The following is a 21464-nucleotide window of genomic DNA, read 5'->3' as shown; positions in this document are numbered from 1 at the left end:
GCGCATACTGTGCAATGTGTGACGCTATATGGACTGCACAAAACATTCAAAACTCAGCTGCGGTCAAGGTGATTGATTGGAGACAATACGAGTCGGACAGATAATATAGTAGGCTAACGTTAGCCTCCACTACAGTCAAACATACACACTGGCTGTTTTCATAGCAACAGGCAACAACATGTCATGGATGGATAGCGTGAAAGTGGAGAGGTCTCATCCGAACGTGGATTTACGTTCCTCCAACAGCAATCATAAAGGCAGTATGGATTATACCGGACATATTGGAAATAGCTGGTAAGTCACTTTGCTTGCTGTAACTGTCTGTGTCTGATAGCAGAGCTATCCAGCTGGTTAGTGAGCTAGCAGCTGCTAAAAGCTAATTAACGTACATCAGCTGACGAGTCTCGGCCAGAAAGACTGCTGTTCGCCTCCCGTGTGAAACGGTGGCAGTTTCATTAGGTTCACTACAAAATGTTTGCACTGCAGATTAACGGTTATTATATATATGCATGCGGGGTGGGTTGCGGTACTGATTGATCATATGTGCGGGTTCGCGGAGCGGGGTCGGTACTGCACGTTGCGGGGCCGGGCAGAACAGAGTCTTGAAAATCAGACCCGCACAGGACTCTGGCACAGTAACATCTTAACCTGCACACTAACATCTTAAACCTGCACACTAAACCTGCAGACTAACATCTTAACCTGCATACTAACATCTTAAACCTGCACACAAACATCTTAACCGGCACAGTAACATCTTAACCTGCCCAGTAACATCTTAACCTGCACAGTAACATCTTAAACCTCTACAGTAACATCTTAAATTGCACAGTAACATCTTAACCTGCACAGTAACATCTTAACCTGCAGACTAAATGGCAAATGGCCTGCATTTATATAGCTCTTTTATCCAAAGCGCTTTACAGTCAGTAGGTACATTCACCCATTCACACACCGATGGTGGCAAGCTGCCACGCAGGGTGCTGGCACACCATCAGGAGCAATTTGGGGTTCAGTATCTTGCCCAAGGACACTTCGACATGCAGACTGGAGGAGCCGAACCACCGACCTCTTTCATCCAAAGCAATTAGTGATGACCCGCTCTACCTCCTGAGCTACAGCCGCCCCAATTAATACATCTTAGACTACATCTTAACCTGCAGACCAACATCTTAACCTGCACAGTAACATCTTAACCTGCACAGTAACATCTTAAATTGCAGAGTAACATCCTAACCTGCACACTAACATCTTAAACCTGCACACTAACATCTTAACCTGCACACTAACATCTTAACTGTCTTGCACACTAACATCTTAAACCTGCACAGTAACATCTTAACTTGCACACTAACATCTTAAACCTGCACACTAACATCTTAACTTGCACACTAACATCTTAAACCTGCACACTAACATCTTAACCTGCACAGTAACATCTTAACCTGCACACTAACATCTTAACTTGCACACTAACATCTTAAACCTGCACACTAACATCTTAACCTGCACACTAACATCTTAACTGTCTTGCACACTAACATCTTAAACCTGCACAGTAACATCTTAAACCTGCACAGTAACATCTTAACCTGCAGACTAACATCTCAACCTGCAGACTAACATCTTAACCTGCACAGTAACATCTTAACTTGCAGAGTAACATCTTAACCTGCACAGTAACATCTTAACTTGCACAGTAACATCTTAACCTGCACACTAACATCTTAAACCTGCACACTAAACCTGCAGAGTAACATCCTAACCTGCACACACTAACATCTTAAACATGCACACTAAACCTGCAGAGTAACATCCTAACCTGCACACTAACATCTTAAACCTGCGCACACAAACATCTTAACCTGCACAGTAACATCTTAAACCTGTACAGTAACATCTTAAATTGCACAGTAACATCTTAACCTGCACACTAACATCTTAACCTGCACAGTAACATCTTAACCTGCACACTAACATGCACACTAACATCTTAAATGAACACTATTCAGGCTCTGGAACTCCCTCCCCTCTGACATCAGATAATCAGAGTCCCTCACAGTTTTTCAATCCCCTCTCAAGACCCATCTCTTCTGTAATATTATACCTACATGACTCGTAGAAGTCGATCCCTCCTCTTTTAGAATTAATCACCTCTTTCGGTAGGCTGTCCGGATATACAATTAATTGGACAAAGAGTGACTTTATGCCTCTTTGATGTCTTCACCCCGGGCTTATTGGAAAACCTCTCATTCAAACCGGCAAAACACTGCCTCACCTATCTTGGCCTGACGATACCCAGAGATCCTAAACTAATATTTAAGTTTAACTATGGTGAATTCATTTCGACACTCAAGCAATGTATAGAAAACTGGAAAATCCACCCTTTGCCCATGCTTGGTTGTATAAACTCAGTTAAGATGGTTTCACTTCCCAGGTTCCTCTATTTGTGTCAAAACCTTCCAATTGTCCTCACATCTGCTTTCTTTAAAGAGCTGGACTCCATAATTATGTCCTACATCTGGAATTATAAGAACCATAGAATTTCGAAAATTAATTTGCAAAAATCTGAAGGCGGGCTGGCCCTGCCAGTGTTTAGACACTACTATTGGGCTGCTAATCTTGGGGCTTTGATGTTCTGGCGGCAGGGGACTCCCGGCAATCTAATTCTCGGGGCTCCCCTGTGGCTGAAAATGGAGGCGAGCTCTATTGTGAACTCCTCTCTGCCAGTTATGTTATTTTCTAAGCTAGAGCGGCACGGGACTTTACAACATTTAAGTTTTGTTGTGAAAAACTCATCTAGTCAGAATTCTAAACCAAATTAGAAGTGTTTTGAGTCTATCTGGTGTTTCTGTCCTCACACCAATTTGTTTTAATCATTCTTTTTTACCACCATGGTCAGACAAAATTGACCATACCTGGAGTGAGAAGGGGCTGGTTTCCATCAGGGACCTGTACATAGATGGTAATTTTGCATCCTTTGATCTTCTGAAAAGGAAATTTGAGTTGCCCAACATGCACTGGCTTAGATACCTACTGTACAAGTCAGACACTTAGATCCAAGATTCGGGACTTTGAAGCTCTTCCAAGTGAACATGTTTTGTTTTATGTTTTCTTAAGCCCCCCTCACTATAGGCATCTTATTTCCAGATTTGTGTGTCTGTTTGATCGCATCAGGGCCCCCACTGAGAGGATTAGAGAGGCGTGTCTGAAATTATATGGGACAGGAGTCTGTCTTTGGTCCAACTCTGCTCGGTTAACACAGCAGACACCAGCTGATCCAACTTAAAGTCACTCATCGTCTTCATTATTCCAAGGCTAGGCTGCACAGGATCTATCCTTCCGTCTCACTATGTGACAAGTGTCAGGTGTTAGAGGGTACATTATCCCATGCTTTTTGGTTTTGTCCTTTACTTTCTGGATTCTGGGCCAAGATAGTTGACTGGTACTCTAAGGCACATGTGTCAAACTCAAGGCCCGGGGGCCAAATCTGGCCCCGCACCTCATTTTATGTGGCCCGCGAGAGCTAGCAAAGAATACAAATTTGCACAATACAATTCTCCGCAATACGGCTAAAAATAGCTATTGTTAAATTAAATACAATTTTAGGCTACTAGTTGTGTTTGCCATTGTTTTCCCTATAATTCTACTTTCAAAGCTAGTGAAGTTATTAATTTAAGTTATTAATTAATTAAAGTCCCTGGAAACCAGAAATATTTCTTTATTATTTAGCATTTTGAGTTCATCACATCACAGGACCCTATGTTAATAAGCCACCAGCCAAATTTGAACGATGATGAACGTCGCAAAGTATATAAATTTAGGTTTGACAGTCATGGCAAAAGTCATGAGAATCAATTAGTTTTTAGAGTGTATTTTCTCCCGCGGACTGTGTGGGCGTGTCCCGTCTGCAGCAGGGAAATTTCTCTCTCCTCTCTCTCTCGGAGAGAGAGGGAGATAAGGAGAGAGAGAGAAGGAAAGAGACATACATGGGGTGTGTGTGTGTGTGTGTGTGTGTGTGTGTGTGTGTGTGTGTTCACGCGTTGCTCGCGCATAGCGTACTGAGAGGAAGAGATCTCTGTTCTGCGAGTGCACAGCGCTACTGTGTGTGTCTGTGTGTGTGTGTGTGTGAGTAACCTCGCACACACTGCCTGCTCTCTCTCTCTCTCTCTCACTACTCCCGAGAGAGAGAGAGAGAGAGAGAGAGAGAGCGAGCAGGCAGATAGCGCTGACACACAGCACACAGAGTGGGAGGGAGACAGACGAGCGAGTGATGTGGGGCAAAGAACAGACAAAAGGAGAAGGGCGGATTGCGCATGTGTACAAAGGTTATATAGAGCTTATGACGTCATAAGATTCTGCATTTGGGCACCTCGCGCACTGCTCTCTTCAATGAGGAAGTACCTTGTAGAATCTTGTAGAAAAGTGTCGATTTTAAGGCTTTGGGTTGAAAGTAATGTATAATAATTTCAGGGGGCACACAATTACTAACATAAGACCCTAAATAACATAGTTAGAACGTTTTTGTGGATTTTGGTTGCAGGGACTTTAAGCAATTACTAAAGAACAATAATAATCGATTTTAGAGGCAATATGAAATATGATAACCCGTAGGCTAGATACATTTATATCACGTTATATTTACAACCGGCCCTTTGAGGACAACCGTAATGCTGATGTGGCCCGGGATGAAATTGAGTTCGACACCCCTGCTCTAAGGCTTCAGCCAGATAACTCGCCATCTTCGGCTGCTCAGAATCCTCGCTGCTCCTCCCTACGGCTGTGCAGCAGTCTCTGACACAGGGGACGACTGTTGCCAAGAGACTTATTCTGAAGGAGTGGAAGTCCCCCTCTTCACCTTCCTTCCAGCTGTGGCTGACGGACATGATCTCGCTTATACATATGGAGAGACTCCGGTTCCTGAGGATCAATTCACTTAAAGTCCCTGGAAACCAGAAATATTTCTTTATTATTTAGCATTTTGAGTTCATCACATCACACGACCCTATGTTAATAAGCCACCAGCCAAATTTGAACGATGATGAACGTCGCAAAGTATATAAATTTAGGTTTGACAGTCATGGCAAAAGTCATGAGAATCAATTAGTTTTTAGAGTGTATTTTCTCCCGCGGACTGTGTGGGCGTGTCCCGTCTGCAGCAGGGAAATTTCTCTCTCTCTCTCTCTCGGAGGAGACCTCTCTCTCGGAGAGAGAGGGAGAGAAGGAGAGAGAGAGAAGGAAAGAGAGATGGGGGGCGTGTGTGTGTGTGTGTGTGTGTGTGTGTGTGTTCGCGCGTTGCTCCGCGCATAGCGTACTGAGAGGAAGAGATCTCTGCTCTGCCGCTGCAAGTGCACAGCGCAGTGTGTGTGTGTGTGTGTGTGTGTGTGTGCGTGTGTGTGTGTGAGTAACCTCGCGTCACCAGGCTGTGTGTCGAGCGCTATGTGCTGCCTGCTCTCTCTCTCTCTCAGTAGTCCCGAGAGAGAGAGAGAGAGAGAGAGAGAGAGAGAGAGAGAGCGAACAGGCAGCATAGCGCTCGACACACAGCACACAGAGTGGGAGGGAGACAGACAGACACTGAGCGAGCTCTGTGGGGCAAAGAACGGACAAAAGGAGAAGGGCGGTTTGCGCGCGTGTACAAAGGTTATATAGAGCTTATGACGTCATAAGCTCCTGCATTTTAGCACCTCGCGCACTGCTCTCTTCAATGAGGAAGTACCTTGTAGAATCTTGTAGAAAAGAGTCGATTTTAAGGCTTTGGGTTGAAAGTAATGTATAATAATTTCTGAGGCACACAATTACTAACATAAGACCCTAAATAACATAGTTAGAACGTTTTTGTGGATTTTGGTTTCCAGGGACTTTAAGAAATTCTCTGAGGTCTGGGACCCGTTTCTGGCCTATTTGGACGAGGTTAGAGGTGACGGATGACTCGCCTGGCTGACTCTTTATGGACCCCTTGTGTGGGATCCCATGCACATTTCTTGCAAGCACATAGACACTTTACGTGGCTGGTATTAACACGTATGTTGAAATATTGATATATGTATGTTGTTGTCCTTGTCTTTGTCTGAGCCTGTTGTGCTGTTCGGTTCTGTTTTGAAAACTGTAAAATAAAATATTTTAACAAAAAAGACCCATCTCTTCTACTCTGCCTTCTCTTAAGTCCCCCCGCCTATCCCTGTGTGCCTGTGTCATGTTTGTGCATGTCTGTTGTACTAACCTCGTCGCCTTAGTGTTAGTGTATAGTGTAAAGCGTCTTTGAATCCTTGAAAAGCGCTATATAAGTCATGCGTTACTATTTATTCATTACTACCCCCCCCCCGCCGACCGCTCACACTTAGACATCATATATATGCTAACACTTCAGTACACTGTTGAGTAACAAAAGGTTCCATGCTAATGGCAGTGGTGTAACTTTTACTCCATTACATTTCCCAGAAGGATCTTACTGTACCAAAAAGCTGAGGAAAAGATTGGTTTCCTCTACAGAAACAATCTCAATTTAGTAGAAAGACTATTGTGCAATCTCTAATAATGTCTGTGTTTGATTATGGTGATGTACTATACATGCATGCTTCACCTTCCACACTGAAGCCTCTTGATGCAGTGTTTCACAGTGCTCTGCGGTTTATTACTGGTGATGGGTTTCACACTCATCACTGTATTTTATATGAAAAAGTGGGTTGGCCTTCTCTTACCGTTCATATAGATCAGCATTGCCCTCTATCTTCCCAAAAGCGCTAATTTTGCATTTGCGCTCTTTTAACGCCGTGCGCAATGCAAATTGGGGGCGGACACAAGCGCATGCCTGTGATAATTGTACTGGGCATTGGCTGCCCCATGCCAAAGCAGGCGTTTCAGCGCTAAAATGTGGTGGTAGATGGCGTCACCCTATCGTCAGCAGCGCGCAATTACTTTGCGCTAAGAGCTTTGAAAAGGACCTCTTACGCGCAAATACTGTACCTCTCTGCGCTGGGCGCTCTGCACGGAGATTACGGCTGCGTTCCAAGCGCAGAGAGGTATTTGCGGAGTGGAAAGTGGAATTCCTTTTGGATATGTCATTAAGTACAGCTTTGCCACGCCAAGACATCAAATCAATCAACTATAACTCACTGAGAAACTTTTATCACATCGCAAAGAGGTAAATTAATTGAGAACACTTGTGGGACAATGGACATAGGCTATTTACCTTCATAGCCCGAAGGGTCATTGGCACCACAGACGATCTGTCAATAAGCTCCCTCTGTCCTCGCACGAGTGAGTACACTCTATTACGCATGGAGAGAATTACAGCATATTGCATGCCTCGGCGAGACAACCTCGCGCAAACAACCATTGCGAGACGGGAATCTGATTGGTTTTGATTGCCGTAATGCCCAGCCTTGCCTGGCCACGCCTGTGAATAATTCTGGTAGTTAAGACCGCCCAAATCCCGTTTGCGCAGGCATTTTGGGGCGCAGATGATTTTTGGCAGAATTGGCACGGCTCTAATTTGCGCTTGCGACAGGTGCCGTGAACGTTTCTGCATGCCCGCCGAGAATTGCATCCCCAACATATTTCGGGGCTGTTTTAACTTAGAAATCAGGGAGGTCACGTCTACCAGACAATTTTACCACTTTGAATCAGCTACATTTCTGTATAAATCATTACAAGTAGCTCCCGTGAGGTGGGGATGTTTTGTTTTGCTGCTCGGCGGGGGAGCAAAACTCGGCAGAACACCTGGCGGACGGCGCAAGGCGGAATGCTATCTTCCATGGCTTAAGGCATGCGCAAACAGTGCACAAAGCGCTATTTAGGGATATTGCCTGTCAGAAGATAGAGGCATTGTCTTTTATTTATTTATAAGGCCTTGTGTGGCAAGCTTCCATTGTATTTGTCTTCGCTTTTAAGTTTTAGTGCTTCAGGATATCACATACACTCGCAGACACACATTAGATTGGTCATTGCACGTATGAATAGTGAGTCAGGAAAGACCGCTTTCATCTTTTATGCTCCTGATAGATGGAACAAGATTCAGGACTCTCTCAAATTGGACCGACTGGTCTCCATAGAGACGTTCAGGGTGCTACTTGAGGATGCATTACATAGGAACTGCACCTGTTTTACGTAGCCATCTTATTTGTCTGCCTCTGTGATTTTATTGGTTTATCGTTTTAGAGTTTTAGGGCCCTATCATCGTACAGGCGTTATAGTTTGCGCAGTAGTTTGCACACCGCTTATGCCATCTTCCCTGTGTCTTATGCTATCGTCTACCTCCACCATCCAGTTTTGCGCTGGGACCTAAGCGCAGATACAATTGTAGGCGTGGCCCAGGCGTGTCCGTGCTAAATACTGGCGTTTGTGCACCTCTTATGTTATCGTCTGCCTCCCGCAAGTGTCATTTTGCACATTTTGCAAGATACCATCCCAAATGTAGACTACTTGACAGCAGGTCCAGATATTTGCAGCACTGCTACAATGGAGTTTGGTAGCAGAAATGTCTTTTTTGTTCAGCTATCTAAAACATCAGTCTCTCAGAATAGACCGATAGAATCCCTCAATCCAGCTGACTGTGGGAGGAAACCAGGATAACACAGGGAAAATGTGTAAACTCCACACGGAAAGGACCGGGAATCAAACCAACAACCTTCTGCCCGTGAGGCCACAATGCTAAACACTGCCTCATAAAGATGCCCTGATTTGAGACATTAAAAATAAGCTCTGGTACCGACGCTGTATGCAGACACAAACACTCCAATCTTCGAAATGGCTGAACTCAAAATTTAACTGGAAACTACACTCAAGTGTGGTGAATTGTGCTGATAAGAGGAAAGATTGGAAAAATGACTACAAGATCCGAAAGAGAATCCGAAGAGAGAAAATAAGCTCCTTACACTCATGTTGGTCTTGTCACTGCTGGCGGAGGACACGCTCCATCTCTTGGCGGGCTTGGTGTCCCCGGGTGGAGATGCTCTATCCTGTCCTCTGTCTGCACTGTGGATCTTCCTGTTCAGGTCCTGGAACATGTCCTGGTGCCGCTTCCGGGTGTGCATGATCTTCTGTCACAGGAACCATCACACGTCAGCATCAACAAGGCATCACGGCACCAGACACTGTACCGCCAATCCCCCATCACATTTAATCCAGCAGGCAGGGTTTATTCCCCCAACACTGTACTGCCAATCCCCCATCACATTTAATCCAGCAGGCAGGGTTTATTCCCCCAACACTGTACTGCTAATCCCCCATCACATTTAATCCAGCAGGCAGGGTTTATTCCCCCAACACTGTACTGCTAATCCCCCATCACATTTAATCCAGTAGGGTTTATTCCCCCAACACTGTACTGCCAATCCCCCATCACATTTAATCCAGCAGGCAGGGTTTATTCCCCCAACACTGTACTGCTAATCCCCCATCACATTTAATCCAGTAGGGTTTATTCCCCCAACACTGTACTGCCAATCCCCCATCACATTTAATCCAGTAGGGTTTATTCCCCCAACACTGTACTGCCAATCCCCCATCACATTTAATCAGGGTTTATTCCCCCAACACTGTAGTGCCAATCCCCCATCACATTTAATCAGGGTTTATTCCCCCAACACTGTACTGCCAATCCCCCATCACATTTAATCAGGGTTTATTCCCCCAACACTGTACTGCCAATCCCCCATCACATTTAATCCAGTAGGGTTTATTCCCCCAACACTGTACTGCCAACCCCCCATCACATTTAATCCAGTAGGGTTTATTCCCCCAACACTGTACTGCCACTCCCCCATCACATTTAATCCACTAGGGTTTATTCCCCCAACACTGTACTGCCAATCCCCCATCACATTTAATCCAGTAGGGTTTATTCCCCCAACACTGTACTGCCAACCCCCATCACATTTAATCCAGTAGGGTTTATTCCCCCAACACTGTACTGCCAACCCCCCATCACATTTAATCCAGTAGGGTTTATTCCCCCAACACTGTACTGCCAACCCCCCATCACATTTAATCCAGTAGGGGTTATTCCCCCAACACTGTACTGCCAACCCCCCATCACATTTAATCCAGTAGGGTTTATTCCCCCAACACTGTACTGCCAACCCCCCATCACATTTAATCCAGTAGGGTTTATTCCCCCAACACTGTACTGCCAATCCCCCATCACATTTAATCCAGCAGGCAGGGTTTATTCCCCCAACACTGTACTGCTAATCCCCCATCACATTTAATCCAGTAGCGTTTATTCCCCCAACATTGTACTGCCAATCCCCCATCACATTTAATCCAGTAGGGTTTATTCCCCCAACACTGTACTGCCAACTCCCCATCACATTTAATCAGGGTTTATTCCCCCAACACTGTAGTGCCAATCCCCCATCACATTTAATCAGGGTTTATTCCCCCAACACTGTACTGCCAATCCCCCATCACATTTAATCAGGGTTTATTCCCCCAACACTGTACTGCCAACCCCCCATCACATTTAATCCAGTAGGGTTTATTCCCCCAACACTGTACTGCCAATCCCCCATCACATTTAATCCTGTAGGGTTTATTCCCCCAACACTGTACTGCCAACCCCCCATCACATTTAATCCAGTAGGGTTTATTCCCCCAACACTGTACTGCCAATCCCCCATCACATTTAATCCAGCAGGCAGGGTTTATTCCCCCAACACTGTACTGCTAATCCCCCATCACATTTAATCCAGTAGGGTTTATTCCCCCAACATTGTACTGCCAATCCCCCATCACATTTAATCCAGTAGGGTTTATTCCCCCAACACTGTACTGCCAACTCCCCATCACATTTAATCAGGGTTTATTCCCCCAACACTGTAGTGCCAATCCCCCATCACATTTAATCAGGGTTTATTCCCCCAACACTGTACTGCCAATCCCCCATCACATTTAATCAGGGTTTATTCCCCCAACACTGTACTGCCAATCCCCCATCACATTTAATACAGTAGGGTTTATTCCCCCAACACTGTACTGCCAATCCCCCATCACATTTAATCCAGTAGGGTTTATTCCCCCAACACTGTACTGCCAACCCCCCATCACATTTAATCCAGTAGGGTGTATTCCCCCAACACTGTACTGCCAATCCCCCATCACATTTAATCCTGTAGGGTTTATTCCCCCAACACTGTACTGCCAACCCCCCATCACATTTAATCCAGTAGGGTTTATTCCCCCAACACTGTACTGCCAACCCCCATCACATTTAATCCAGTAGGGTTTATTCCCCCAACACTGTACTGCCAATCCCCCATCACATTTAATCCAGTAGGGTTTATTCCCCCAACACTGTACTGCCAATCCCCCATCACATTTAATCCAGTAGGGTTTATTCCCCCAACACTGTACTGCCAATCCCCCATCACATTTAATCCAGCAGGGTTTATTCCCCCAACACTGTAGTGACAATCCCCAATCCCATTTAATCCAGTAGGGTTTACTCCCCCAACACTGTAGTGCCAATCCCCCATCACATTTAATCCAGCAGGGTTTATTCCCCCAACACTGTACTGCCAATCCCCCATCACATTTAATCCAGTAGGGATTATTCCCCCAACACTGTACTCTCAATACCCCATCACATTTAATCCAGCAGGGTTTATTCCCCCAACACTGTACTCCCAATCCCCCATCACATTTAATCCAGTAGGGTTTATTCCCCCAACACTGTACTGTCAATCCCCCATCACATTTAATCCAGCAGGGTTTGGGTGGGGGTGGGGATTCCATACTGCTCAACTGGCTTAATCCAAGTCTTCAAAAGCCCTGAGATTCCTAGATCAGAGGGAATAGCCGCGCTTCCGATGACAAACTATGCCAAACCGGTGCCTCTCAGAAGAGGGACTGAGTGAACACATGAAAGAAGCAATCTGGAGCACACGGTCAAAGTTGACCAATTTAATATATAGGTGCAAACGTTTCAACACAGTGTGAGGAAGACACTGTTTGTGTCAAAACGTTACCTATATATTAAATTGCTCAACTTTGACCGTGTGCTCCAGATTGCGCCTGAGATGCCACATTAGCTTGAAAATATGTCATGACATACATTCTGTTTTTAGCTGAAAGTATCACTGTAGCAGGCTACAGCAGCTGCCCCCCACCTTCTTGCATCACCTGGCTACAGTGATGGTTTCAGCAAAAAAAAAAAAAAGTGTAAATTATGTCTTTTCAACTCAACTTGGACTTGCATGTGGAGATTTGGATTACACCAGGTGAGCACCAGGTGACCAGGTACACCAGGTGAGCAGTATGGAGGTATCCCCCGCCCCCCTTTTTTAACGTTTGAAAGTTGGTCCCCTGGATGGGGAAAAACTTCACCTGTCTTTCCATCAGCATGTGGGTGAGTAGATAACGACAGCATTTTCATTTTTGGGTGAATTTATCCTTTAAGAGACAACCGGTAAACTCACGAGAAATAAAAAGAGACAAAAATTACCTCAAAGTCGAGCTCGGCGTAGCGCGATTTTCGTCTCTGCAGAGGGGGAGGGAGATGAGACAGAGATTAAAGATGCCTTTGTGAGCAGACAAGAAGGAGCGTTCTGTATCTCCACGTTGTTTCTTTTTGTCCGAGGAAAGCATTGAGTCATGAAGGGAAGAAGCGAGGCTTGGCAGAAGCTGGTCACACCGACACTGTTGGCGTGAGTTTGCAGTTAACAGCTTGTGACCGAATGACCTTTGGGTCCTCCGTCATGGAGCGGCGAAGGAAAACCTGACCTTCGGGCTACTCGGTGGCCGTGGCAGCTGCCGCCTCGCACTGCATTGTGGGAGCCTGTTTTGCCCTGAAGTGGAAAGACACCAGCAGGCAGATGTCCTGCCCGCTGTGTGACGATCAGTCTGTGTGTCTGATCCTGCCACTGGTGTCTGCACACCGGTGTCTGCACTAGGAGCTGATTTTTTAGATGGTATACTTATTGATACAATGGTGTTTTTGAGTGAAATCAGTGGGGAGGACAATCTCAGACATCGCTGATTGTTTTTAGTTTGTCTGACTTTTCTATCTGGTTTCCTATTTTGCTTAATTGGACAATTATTCAGTTGAGGGACACAGACTAATCCCCCCCGAGTTCCCTCCCACAGTCAGCTGGATTGGAAACTCTAAATTGTCTTTGGGAATATAAGCGGTTGTTGTGTTAGCTAAATTGGGTCCTATGATGCGAAGCCACCAAGATGCATCGCACTGATCGGACTTTTGGCAAAACAAATTTTTTTGTCACTGGGTTGTGGAGTGCACACAACCCATCTGACAGACACTGACAGCTGAAATGGTTTGGGAGTGGTTAATGTAAATGAGGATCTATTGTCCACTCCTGGCTCCCTACTGTAGGTGTGAACAACTTTTAAGGCTGACTTCTCAGCTTGTTGCTTTTCAGAGTGTGAACATTCAAATAAGCATATCTCCTTCATTTTCTTTTTCAGATTGCAATGTCTGACACATCCTTTGAAAGCTTACAGTCTGCAGTTTCAGAATCTGTAAAAAAATGATAAATGACCTCGGCCTACTTGTGGGTCGAAATGCCAGGAGCTGTCACATTTTCACAGTTATGTATCAATACAAATGACATGTACAACAATGGCAACATGACATCGGTTTCACAATAAAACTGTCCTCGTTTTATCCTTTTCCTCCTCCCTCCCCCCCACATCTCTAATTCTAACGTATCAGGTTGTAAATATGTGTTCTGCATGCTCTTACCTCCAGGGAGCTCATGGACAGTGTGGAGACGGTCTCGCTCTTGGACATCATCCCCGAGTTCCCAGAATCTCCTCCATCACACATGCTGTTGCCCATGTGGGGGTCTCTCTGCAGGTTGTGGACGGGCGAGTCTCTTTCTGAGCAAGACACGCTGACCTGGTCGGCAGGCAGGCTCTTCAGGCTAAAGCCTGGCATGGGTTCTCCGCTGGCGGGGTTGGCCAGGTGGATGAGCCTGGTCTGGGGCAGCTGCTCGATGCTGATGTTAGACTTGGCCGTCTGGTCCTCTTTGCCCTTGGCTGCCTTCAGTGTGCCCGTGTTGTTGGTGGGCAGAATGACGTACCCTGGGCCGGGGCCCTCGGAACCTTGGCCCTCGGCGTTCCCTCGGGGCGGCTCTCCGTCCAGCTGCTTGAACAGCTCGCCATCACAGATGTAGATGGACTTGGCCCCCGGCAACTCGGTGCTGATGCCCTTGGCGGCGCCCTTCTCCCTGCGCAGCGTCAGCGTGTGGCTGCTGTAGTCAGCCACGTTCTGCAGGTGCACCTTGGCCATGCTGGCCGGCATGGTGTTGAAGTTAGAACCCTTCTGCAGGGTGAGAGTCCTGGCTGAGGCCTTCTCCTCCCCTTGGAGAGATGAGCGCTTCAGGGTGCCTGGACCAGACAGACAGACAGATGTGTTTAGCACTGCAGCAGTACCGTAGTAACACTGTGGTAACCAGACAAATGAAACAAGTGACATCTGTGAATATCTCACGATCGCTCGCCACATACAAAAATGGGGTGGGGGGGGGGGGGGGGGGTGGATTCTGTTCTTTTCCATCTTTTCTCAACCAGGTCCTGTCTGTGTCTCAGTAGCTTTTCTGCTCCAGATGCTTTTCTTGATATCCTGTCTCAAGAGATAATCAGATTTCTGCTCCCAACGGATATCAGAGGAGAACCGATATCTGATGCCGCACTGTCGGGAGGGACTTAATTATACAGCGGCGTGTAGGAGCGACGCAGGCAGCCCTATTTATCTGCATATTACTGCTCCGCACACGTTCAGCCCACTCCCAACAGCCTGGGATCAATTGCGTTATGCAGCAGTAATGTGCTGTGTGTCTTGTGCTGTGATGTGGATTGTAAGTACACAAGTACAGAATTGAAGGGGAACATGCCTCACATCTGTTCTGACAATGGCGAGGAATGGGAAGTAGTAGTCCACACAGACACAGAGCGCACAGAAGAAGCACAGAGCGACAGCTGCGCCGTCTGAATGGCGGCGTTCAAAGTCAAATCCCACACATGTCAATGCAAACACACTCGGCCAGGCACTCACCTGATCTGCAAGCCATATCCACATCTTTTTCAAAGTCAGTCTGGGGACAGGAGAACAATGTGTATTAAAAAATGCAACAACAAATAAGGGGTGGGGGTGGGACGATATATCAAAATTCAATATATCGTGATCCAAACATGACATGGGGCAAATAATGGTATTAGCTCCATTTCATTCTGCTGTAGTAATCACAAGCTTCACAAGCTCGCCACGGAAATTACATTGTTTACACTTTTGTAAATTACATTTTTAAATTGTTTACATTCTAGGAAGCAAATGCCTTCGGCGGAAAGATTTGTGGCTCAGGAAATAAACGTAATTCTGCACAGTCAAATCGTGAAGCACATACATCGTGCGCATCGTGAGATAAACATATTGGGCCCTATCTTCGCATACCGTATGCACTAATTAGCGGCTGTGCGGTTTAGCGCTGGGCGTTGGCACAATTTGCCACTTGCGCGTAACGCAAACGGGTTTTGGTCGGTCTTAACCACCTGCACAGGCTAAACATAAGCACACATTATGCCAGGTGTTAAGGTGTCAAGCAAACCAATCAGATTCGCCTCGCTCATTCCCTTTTAATACCATTTGTGCAAGTGGAGAACCTGACACATTATATTTGTATTATCGATCATAATCGAAACATTTTCACCTGATAATTTTCACATAAATCATGCTGATAATGTTATTTTTTAATGTGCACTCCATGGAGTATCAAACAAGTGTTATTTATTCATTTTAAGAATGGCATTTAACTGTTTCTGCAAGTGAACTCTTCATCTATCTATTTCTTTTTCTTTCTTTATCTATCTATCTATCTATCTATCTATCTATCTATCTATCTATCTATCTATCTATCTATCTATCTATTTATTTATGATGTAGGCTGACTGACAGCAGCACATCACTGCCGAGAGAAAGATATATATATATATTCAATGTGGTCATAACTCCCGCCGCCGCTCTCTCTCTCTCTTTCTCTCTCTCTCTTGCTCTCACACACACACACACACACACACACACACGCACGCACGCACGCGCAGGGCTGGACTGGGAGCAAAAAAGCTACCTGCCATGTGTCAGACAGGCCCACAATTTCGAATCGGCCCAATTTTTCGAGCTCGCGCTCGCATGGGTTGGGGATTTACTTATAAAGCCACATGTTATGACCCGGTCTAGGGGTTTTAGGCGTAATTATGTTGCAGCATTGAATAAACGTGCCCAGTGAGAACTCAACGTTTACTTATCAAATAGACATAAGTACAGTACTAAACATAACAACACTGATTTTTTTTTAACGCAAATACAAGTGTATTGATTGTTGTCATGTCATCAGTATTGTTATAGGTGAAACTATAAAACTAAACTAAAACTTAGATACTCAAAACCAAAAAATATAGAGTAGATTACTTTGGACATAATATAGCCACACAAACATTTCCCATAATGTCTGATGTATATTTCCCCATAGTCTGTTACAACTCAACTCATTCCATGCCTGTGTTTGATGGAGCAAGCAAGCAAGTCATTGGAAATGAAATATTGTTTATAAGTTACTCTAATAAGCACAGTTTAGATATTAATCTACACATTATAAAAACGTGAAAATCATAACGTCCTTTTTGCCGTTTAACCCATCTGGCTACCACCATGAATAACGTTACGTTAGCTAGCTCACTCATCGATTACCTAGCAGTGTGCACCAATCCTAAAAGTTGTAATTTTGTTGAAATTAAGTAGTGCTTGGTCGATCATATGTACGCCGAATTTACCAGCAGGCTCTACGAATTTGTGAAGGCCTTTAGGTAGTTTTCTACCAGGTAGGTGCGATTGCCGATATCAAGGAAGGCAGTGTGTTAAATTGCCACATTTTCTAATAGAGTTTGGCGTGTAGCGCGTCAAGGCTACAAGCCAGCCCAGAATCCTATCGCTTGGTCAAATTCAAATAGCTGCCACACTTACCTCAAACAAGTGAGAGGCAGACGAACATAGAGGGCCACTCCAGAGACCAGAATCATTCATTATTGACGCCTGAATGGACTGCGGTCACGCCATCCGCACTTTGAGGAAGCGTAGTCACGCTATCTGCACGTAAAATCCATTGAGCGTCTACTTCGCTCTGCATGGTAAAGAGTGGGTGAGCCCCTCATGGTGCCTTCAGGTACGCCTCGTACACCCAGAAACAGATACTAATGGCCACAGAGCTTGTTGTAAACAGCACAGATAATGTTGAATGGGCCGCTACCGGCCCAATCAAATACATAATACATACATTTTCACCAACCTGACCGGCCCACTTCGCAGCGGCCCGCCGGCCATTGCACCGGTAAGAATACATTACAGTCCAGCCGTGCGCACGCGCACGCACGCACGCACACGCACGCACGCACACGCACACACACACACACACACACACACACACACACACACACACACACACACACACACACACACACACACACACACACACACAGCTTTCTTTCTTTCTTTTCTTATTTCTTTCTTTATTCATTCATTTATTTATTTGTTGGTTTTTATGATTTTCATTTCTAATGTAGGCTATGATTAGACAGTACAGGTGCACAATGATGTAGCCTATCCAAGAGTGGATTTGCGTGTGTCCTGGGGGCAACGATACTGGAGCGCTCACGCGCATCGGGCCTGCGCTACGCTAAGAGGTGGTTTCAACTTGTCTTAGTGCAATAGCCCCGCAATGGATTGCGCGCATACAGACAATATCATGAGGCAAGCATTTAGCGCAGGAACGCCTGGTTTAGCATAAGTGTGTTGGCGCGCAAACCCCGGGGCAAAACTGACCGCTATCGTGACGGACGCTCAAAAACACGCAAATCGGCTCGCAAGTGCAAATAGCGCGTGTGCGAAGATAAGGCCAAATAATTTCTCCCAAAATAACATTCCAATATTCACACCATGAGCTGAGCATGGCCATTCTGGAAAGACCCTCCGGAATCGCCGTTAGTGTCCTCCTGGCGGTCGACGACACGACACTTGACCGCCTCCTGAACCTGGAACACACCATGGAACACACAGGTAATGAACCTAGTAGGTAGGGTTACACAATATATCAGGTTACCAATATATTATTACAAATGGAATCAGGTCCAGTCAGTGTGGACCACCTCTGATATATGATGCAGTATGATTGATTATTAGTATTGATTACTATATTTTGTAGAATCAATCAATACTACACTAGTTAACAAGTAACAAAGGCACCTGACCAGCAGGGGGCGCTCAGAGTTGAGAAATACATTTAGTGGGATGTCTGTTAAAGACCTTAACCTGAATTCCAAACAAATATGCATGGACATGTTATTGTTATTATTATCATCATCATCCTGGGTTACAATGCATAGTTTTAGTGTCACATGATTTCAGAGGCTTATCCACTAAAAATCACAATAGTTGTCATTTTTGGGCATGAAAATTTCAAGATATTGACAATGAAAGGAAAAGAAAAGAAGCAGACTTCAAAAACTCATACTGGTCACCTATAGTAGCTACAACCAATAGCAGATGAGAATTTCAGTAGCATACCTTTTTTTAATCATGTCAGGCTTTACATCTAAGGTCACATGTCTGCAGGTACCGTGAGCTTAATTATTACTAATGGAGAAGACTGCCCTTCGCAATATCATAGTGAGATCGCCACTTTCCAGGCCTGGTGCGAGAGTAACCACCTTATTCTAAATACTAATAAGACAAAATAAATGATCTTTGACCCAAAGGAGCTGAGAGACCATGACCCAGTGGTCATTGATGACAGCGTTATCGAGCGGGTAAATTCTTACAAGTATCTGGGCATCCATATTGAAAACTCTCTCAAATGGAACGTCCACATTGACTACCTGTGTGGTAAACTGGGCCAGAGGCTCCACTTTCTTAGAAGGCTCAGACTGTATGGTGTCAGCACCAAGATCATGGAGACCTTTTATAATGCTGTGCTAGAAAGCCTCATTAGATATGGCAGCATGGTACCGTACACTTCCCGTACAGCTCAAAACGAGACTTGAAAAAACTGTAAATACAGCAATGAAAGTGATTGGAAAGAGAGACTTTGCACCTCTCCAAACAATCTTTGAGAAAAAGGTCATCAGCCTAGCACTCAAAATCCTGAATGACCCATCTCACCTTTTATTCTGTGACTATGATCTGCTGCTGTCTGTTATTGTTGAACAAACAGGCGGCACTGCCCCTTCCCCTAGGAGGGTGTTCTCCACAAGAAGAGCGGGTAAGGACTCAGCGGTAGGAGGCTGTTCACTGCTGCTGTAACCTCTTTTAAAAATCAGGTCATATGCAGGTTGGTTTCTTCTCACTTTTTTATATTTTATTATTTTATTTTATTTTATTTTATTTTATTTTATTATTTTTATTATTTTTATTTTATTTTATTCTCTTAATTCTTTTTTTATTCTTACTCTTGTTTTTATATTGAGTTACTGGTTTTATTTAGTTGAGTACCCCACTGCTCTTGAGGAGGGGTCTGTACCTCCTAAAATTGTATTTATTTTATCTTCTTATTCTTTTGCATTATCATATGGGAAATTGCAATGAGGGTTGTGCAATAAACCCATGATGACTTGTGCAATATGCTTATGAGCAATTAGGATGAAGTGTTGAACCAATGAACCAACCAGTGTTCGCTGTCTTATTTTTATACTACACCACTTGCACAATTTCCCAGTGGAAGTTTAGTGTGCATGTTAGCAAGGGTCTACACTGTATATTTCAATGTGTTTTTTTCTGTCTGTTGTATGTATAGTGTCAAAACCTCTATGTACTTGCGATATGTGGCTGTTGTATGGCACTATGGGCCCTATCGTTGCAATCGGCGTAGAAACTGCGTTTAAGGCCTAGCGCTAGGCCGCCTAGCGCAGTTAGTGGGTGTGGACCAGCGCACTCGCTATCTTGGTATCGCTACACGCAGCCTCAACCATTATAACCACGCCTTTTAAGCGTAAAATTATGCATAGTCCGCTCATTGGAGAATTGCAGTAAAGAGTCACACGCTTGCCTTTTAAGCTCCAATTCCTGGACAAATCCGGTAAAACCAGACAAAGCCAAGCGCTCTGCCCCCCCCCCCTCCCTTCATCCAGTCTGTCTGTCTCCATATATAGGCTATTATTCCATATTATTATGCTTCTCAAACCAATCTAACTGCAGTTTAAATACTGCAAGCATGTAAATACCCTACACTATAGCAAGATCAAAGTGAAAAGAATGTTCTAAATGCATCAGCTAGAAAAATATAGCCTATTAGATTGGTGAAAGTTTGTCCAGAAAGATATCATTTTCTCTCGCCTGCTGCAGGAAGGATGATGCACATAAATATACCCTACATTATGTAAAGTCATTGCATAAATGTGTTTTTATTGTAAAACTAAATGTAAAGTAGGCCAAGTTATTGGAGCGGACATCACAGTAGGCTATAGCAGATGACAGTAGAAGCGCATTCCGCTGTCACTTATCTAAATCACGTTAAATTGACAAGAGATATATATAGGCCCAGGAGGACATATATGTTTCACATAGGGTGGTGTTTTCATTTCAATGTTTTATTTGGTCCAATATTGAAATGTTCTACAATTGCAGGTTGTGTTACCATTACACATTATTTAGATCCTCCCTTAATATAGGTTTTCGGCTCATTTGGTTGCTATTTAGTAGCGAAATGGAGTACCACAATGCATGCTGGGACATGCCAGGCAGTGAACTTACAACTTATTTTTCCTATGAGAAGTGTGTTGTGTCTGTCTGAGCGAGGGAGTCAGAGAGAGAGAGTCGTATTGTGCCTGTCAGACTGAGGAGAGAGGGAGAGAGTGACACAGAGAAGGGTGACAGAGGGGAGCCAGAGGGGAGCCAGAGGGGAGCCAGAGGGGAGCGCTCCACGCAACCAGCGCACTGAATAGGCCTGGTTTTCAAAAGCGCAAAGCACTAAATTTACGCCAGGTGGGAAGATATCATTAGGCCGATATTTAACGCCGAAACGCCCATTCTCGCCCATTCAGGGAGTGCGCCACGCCCATTCGGCCTAAAGCGCATTTACCAGCCTAAAGCCATGTTGATATCTTCCCGAGGCAGGCGCAAGGCACGTTTTTTAGCGCTGAAGGCCCGTTTTAGCGCCGAAGGCCTGTGGGAGAATAGGGGCCTATATGCCCAAGACAATTTTCCCCTCGGGGACAATAAAGTTCATCTCATCTCATCTCACTGTTATTATGAATTATTGTATTATAGCCTATCTGGTGATCTGCACTTTGTCCTAGGCCTGCGCAGTGCACTAGCTTTGCTGTGGTTCATTGTCCCCCACCCAAGGGGAGACTAATGGATCGGTCTCTGTCCATTTGTTTGTTAGTTAGTCACACTGTAATGTTGACTTTGTGCTGCTAGGGGGCGGCATGGGCAATGCACAATGGGCTGACACAAGGGTTGA

At 45.0% G+C, this 21464-nt stretch overlaps 1 protein-coding gene across 1 annotated transcript in view; it reads right to left on the bottom strand.

Annotated features, from left to right (window-relative positions):
• LOC310790940 (adhesion G protein-coupled receptor B1-like) overlaps positions 1-21464 on the bottom strand; it is a gene marked incomplete at its 5' end in the record, with an annotated part of 240863 nt that overhangs the window by 1071 nt on the left and 218328 nt on the right. Inside the window, 5 exons of the mRNA XM_083652649.1 lie at positions 8874-9038; positions 12443-12478; positions 13700-14346; positions 15014-15053; positions 17944-18039. Coding sequence (XP_083508775.1) covers positions 8874-9038; positions 12443-12478; positions 13700-14346; positions 15014-15053; positions 17944-18039 — 984 coding nt within the window. The remainder of the gene's footprint in view (positions 1-8873; positions 9039-12442; positions 12479-13699; positions 14347-15013; positions 15054-17943; positions 18040-21464) is intronic.

This window comes from Poromitra crassiceps (assembly GCF_964638095.1).
Source record: "Poromitra crassiceps genome assembly, chromosome: 1".
Taxonomy (NCBI): Eukaryota; Metazoa; Chordata; class Actinopteri; order Beryciformes; family Melamphaidae; genus Poromitra; species Poromitra crassiceps.
The sequence above is the reverse complement of the archived record's forward strand: the minus strand, read 5'-3'. Positions and strand labels throughout refer to the sequence as shown.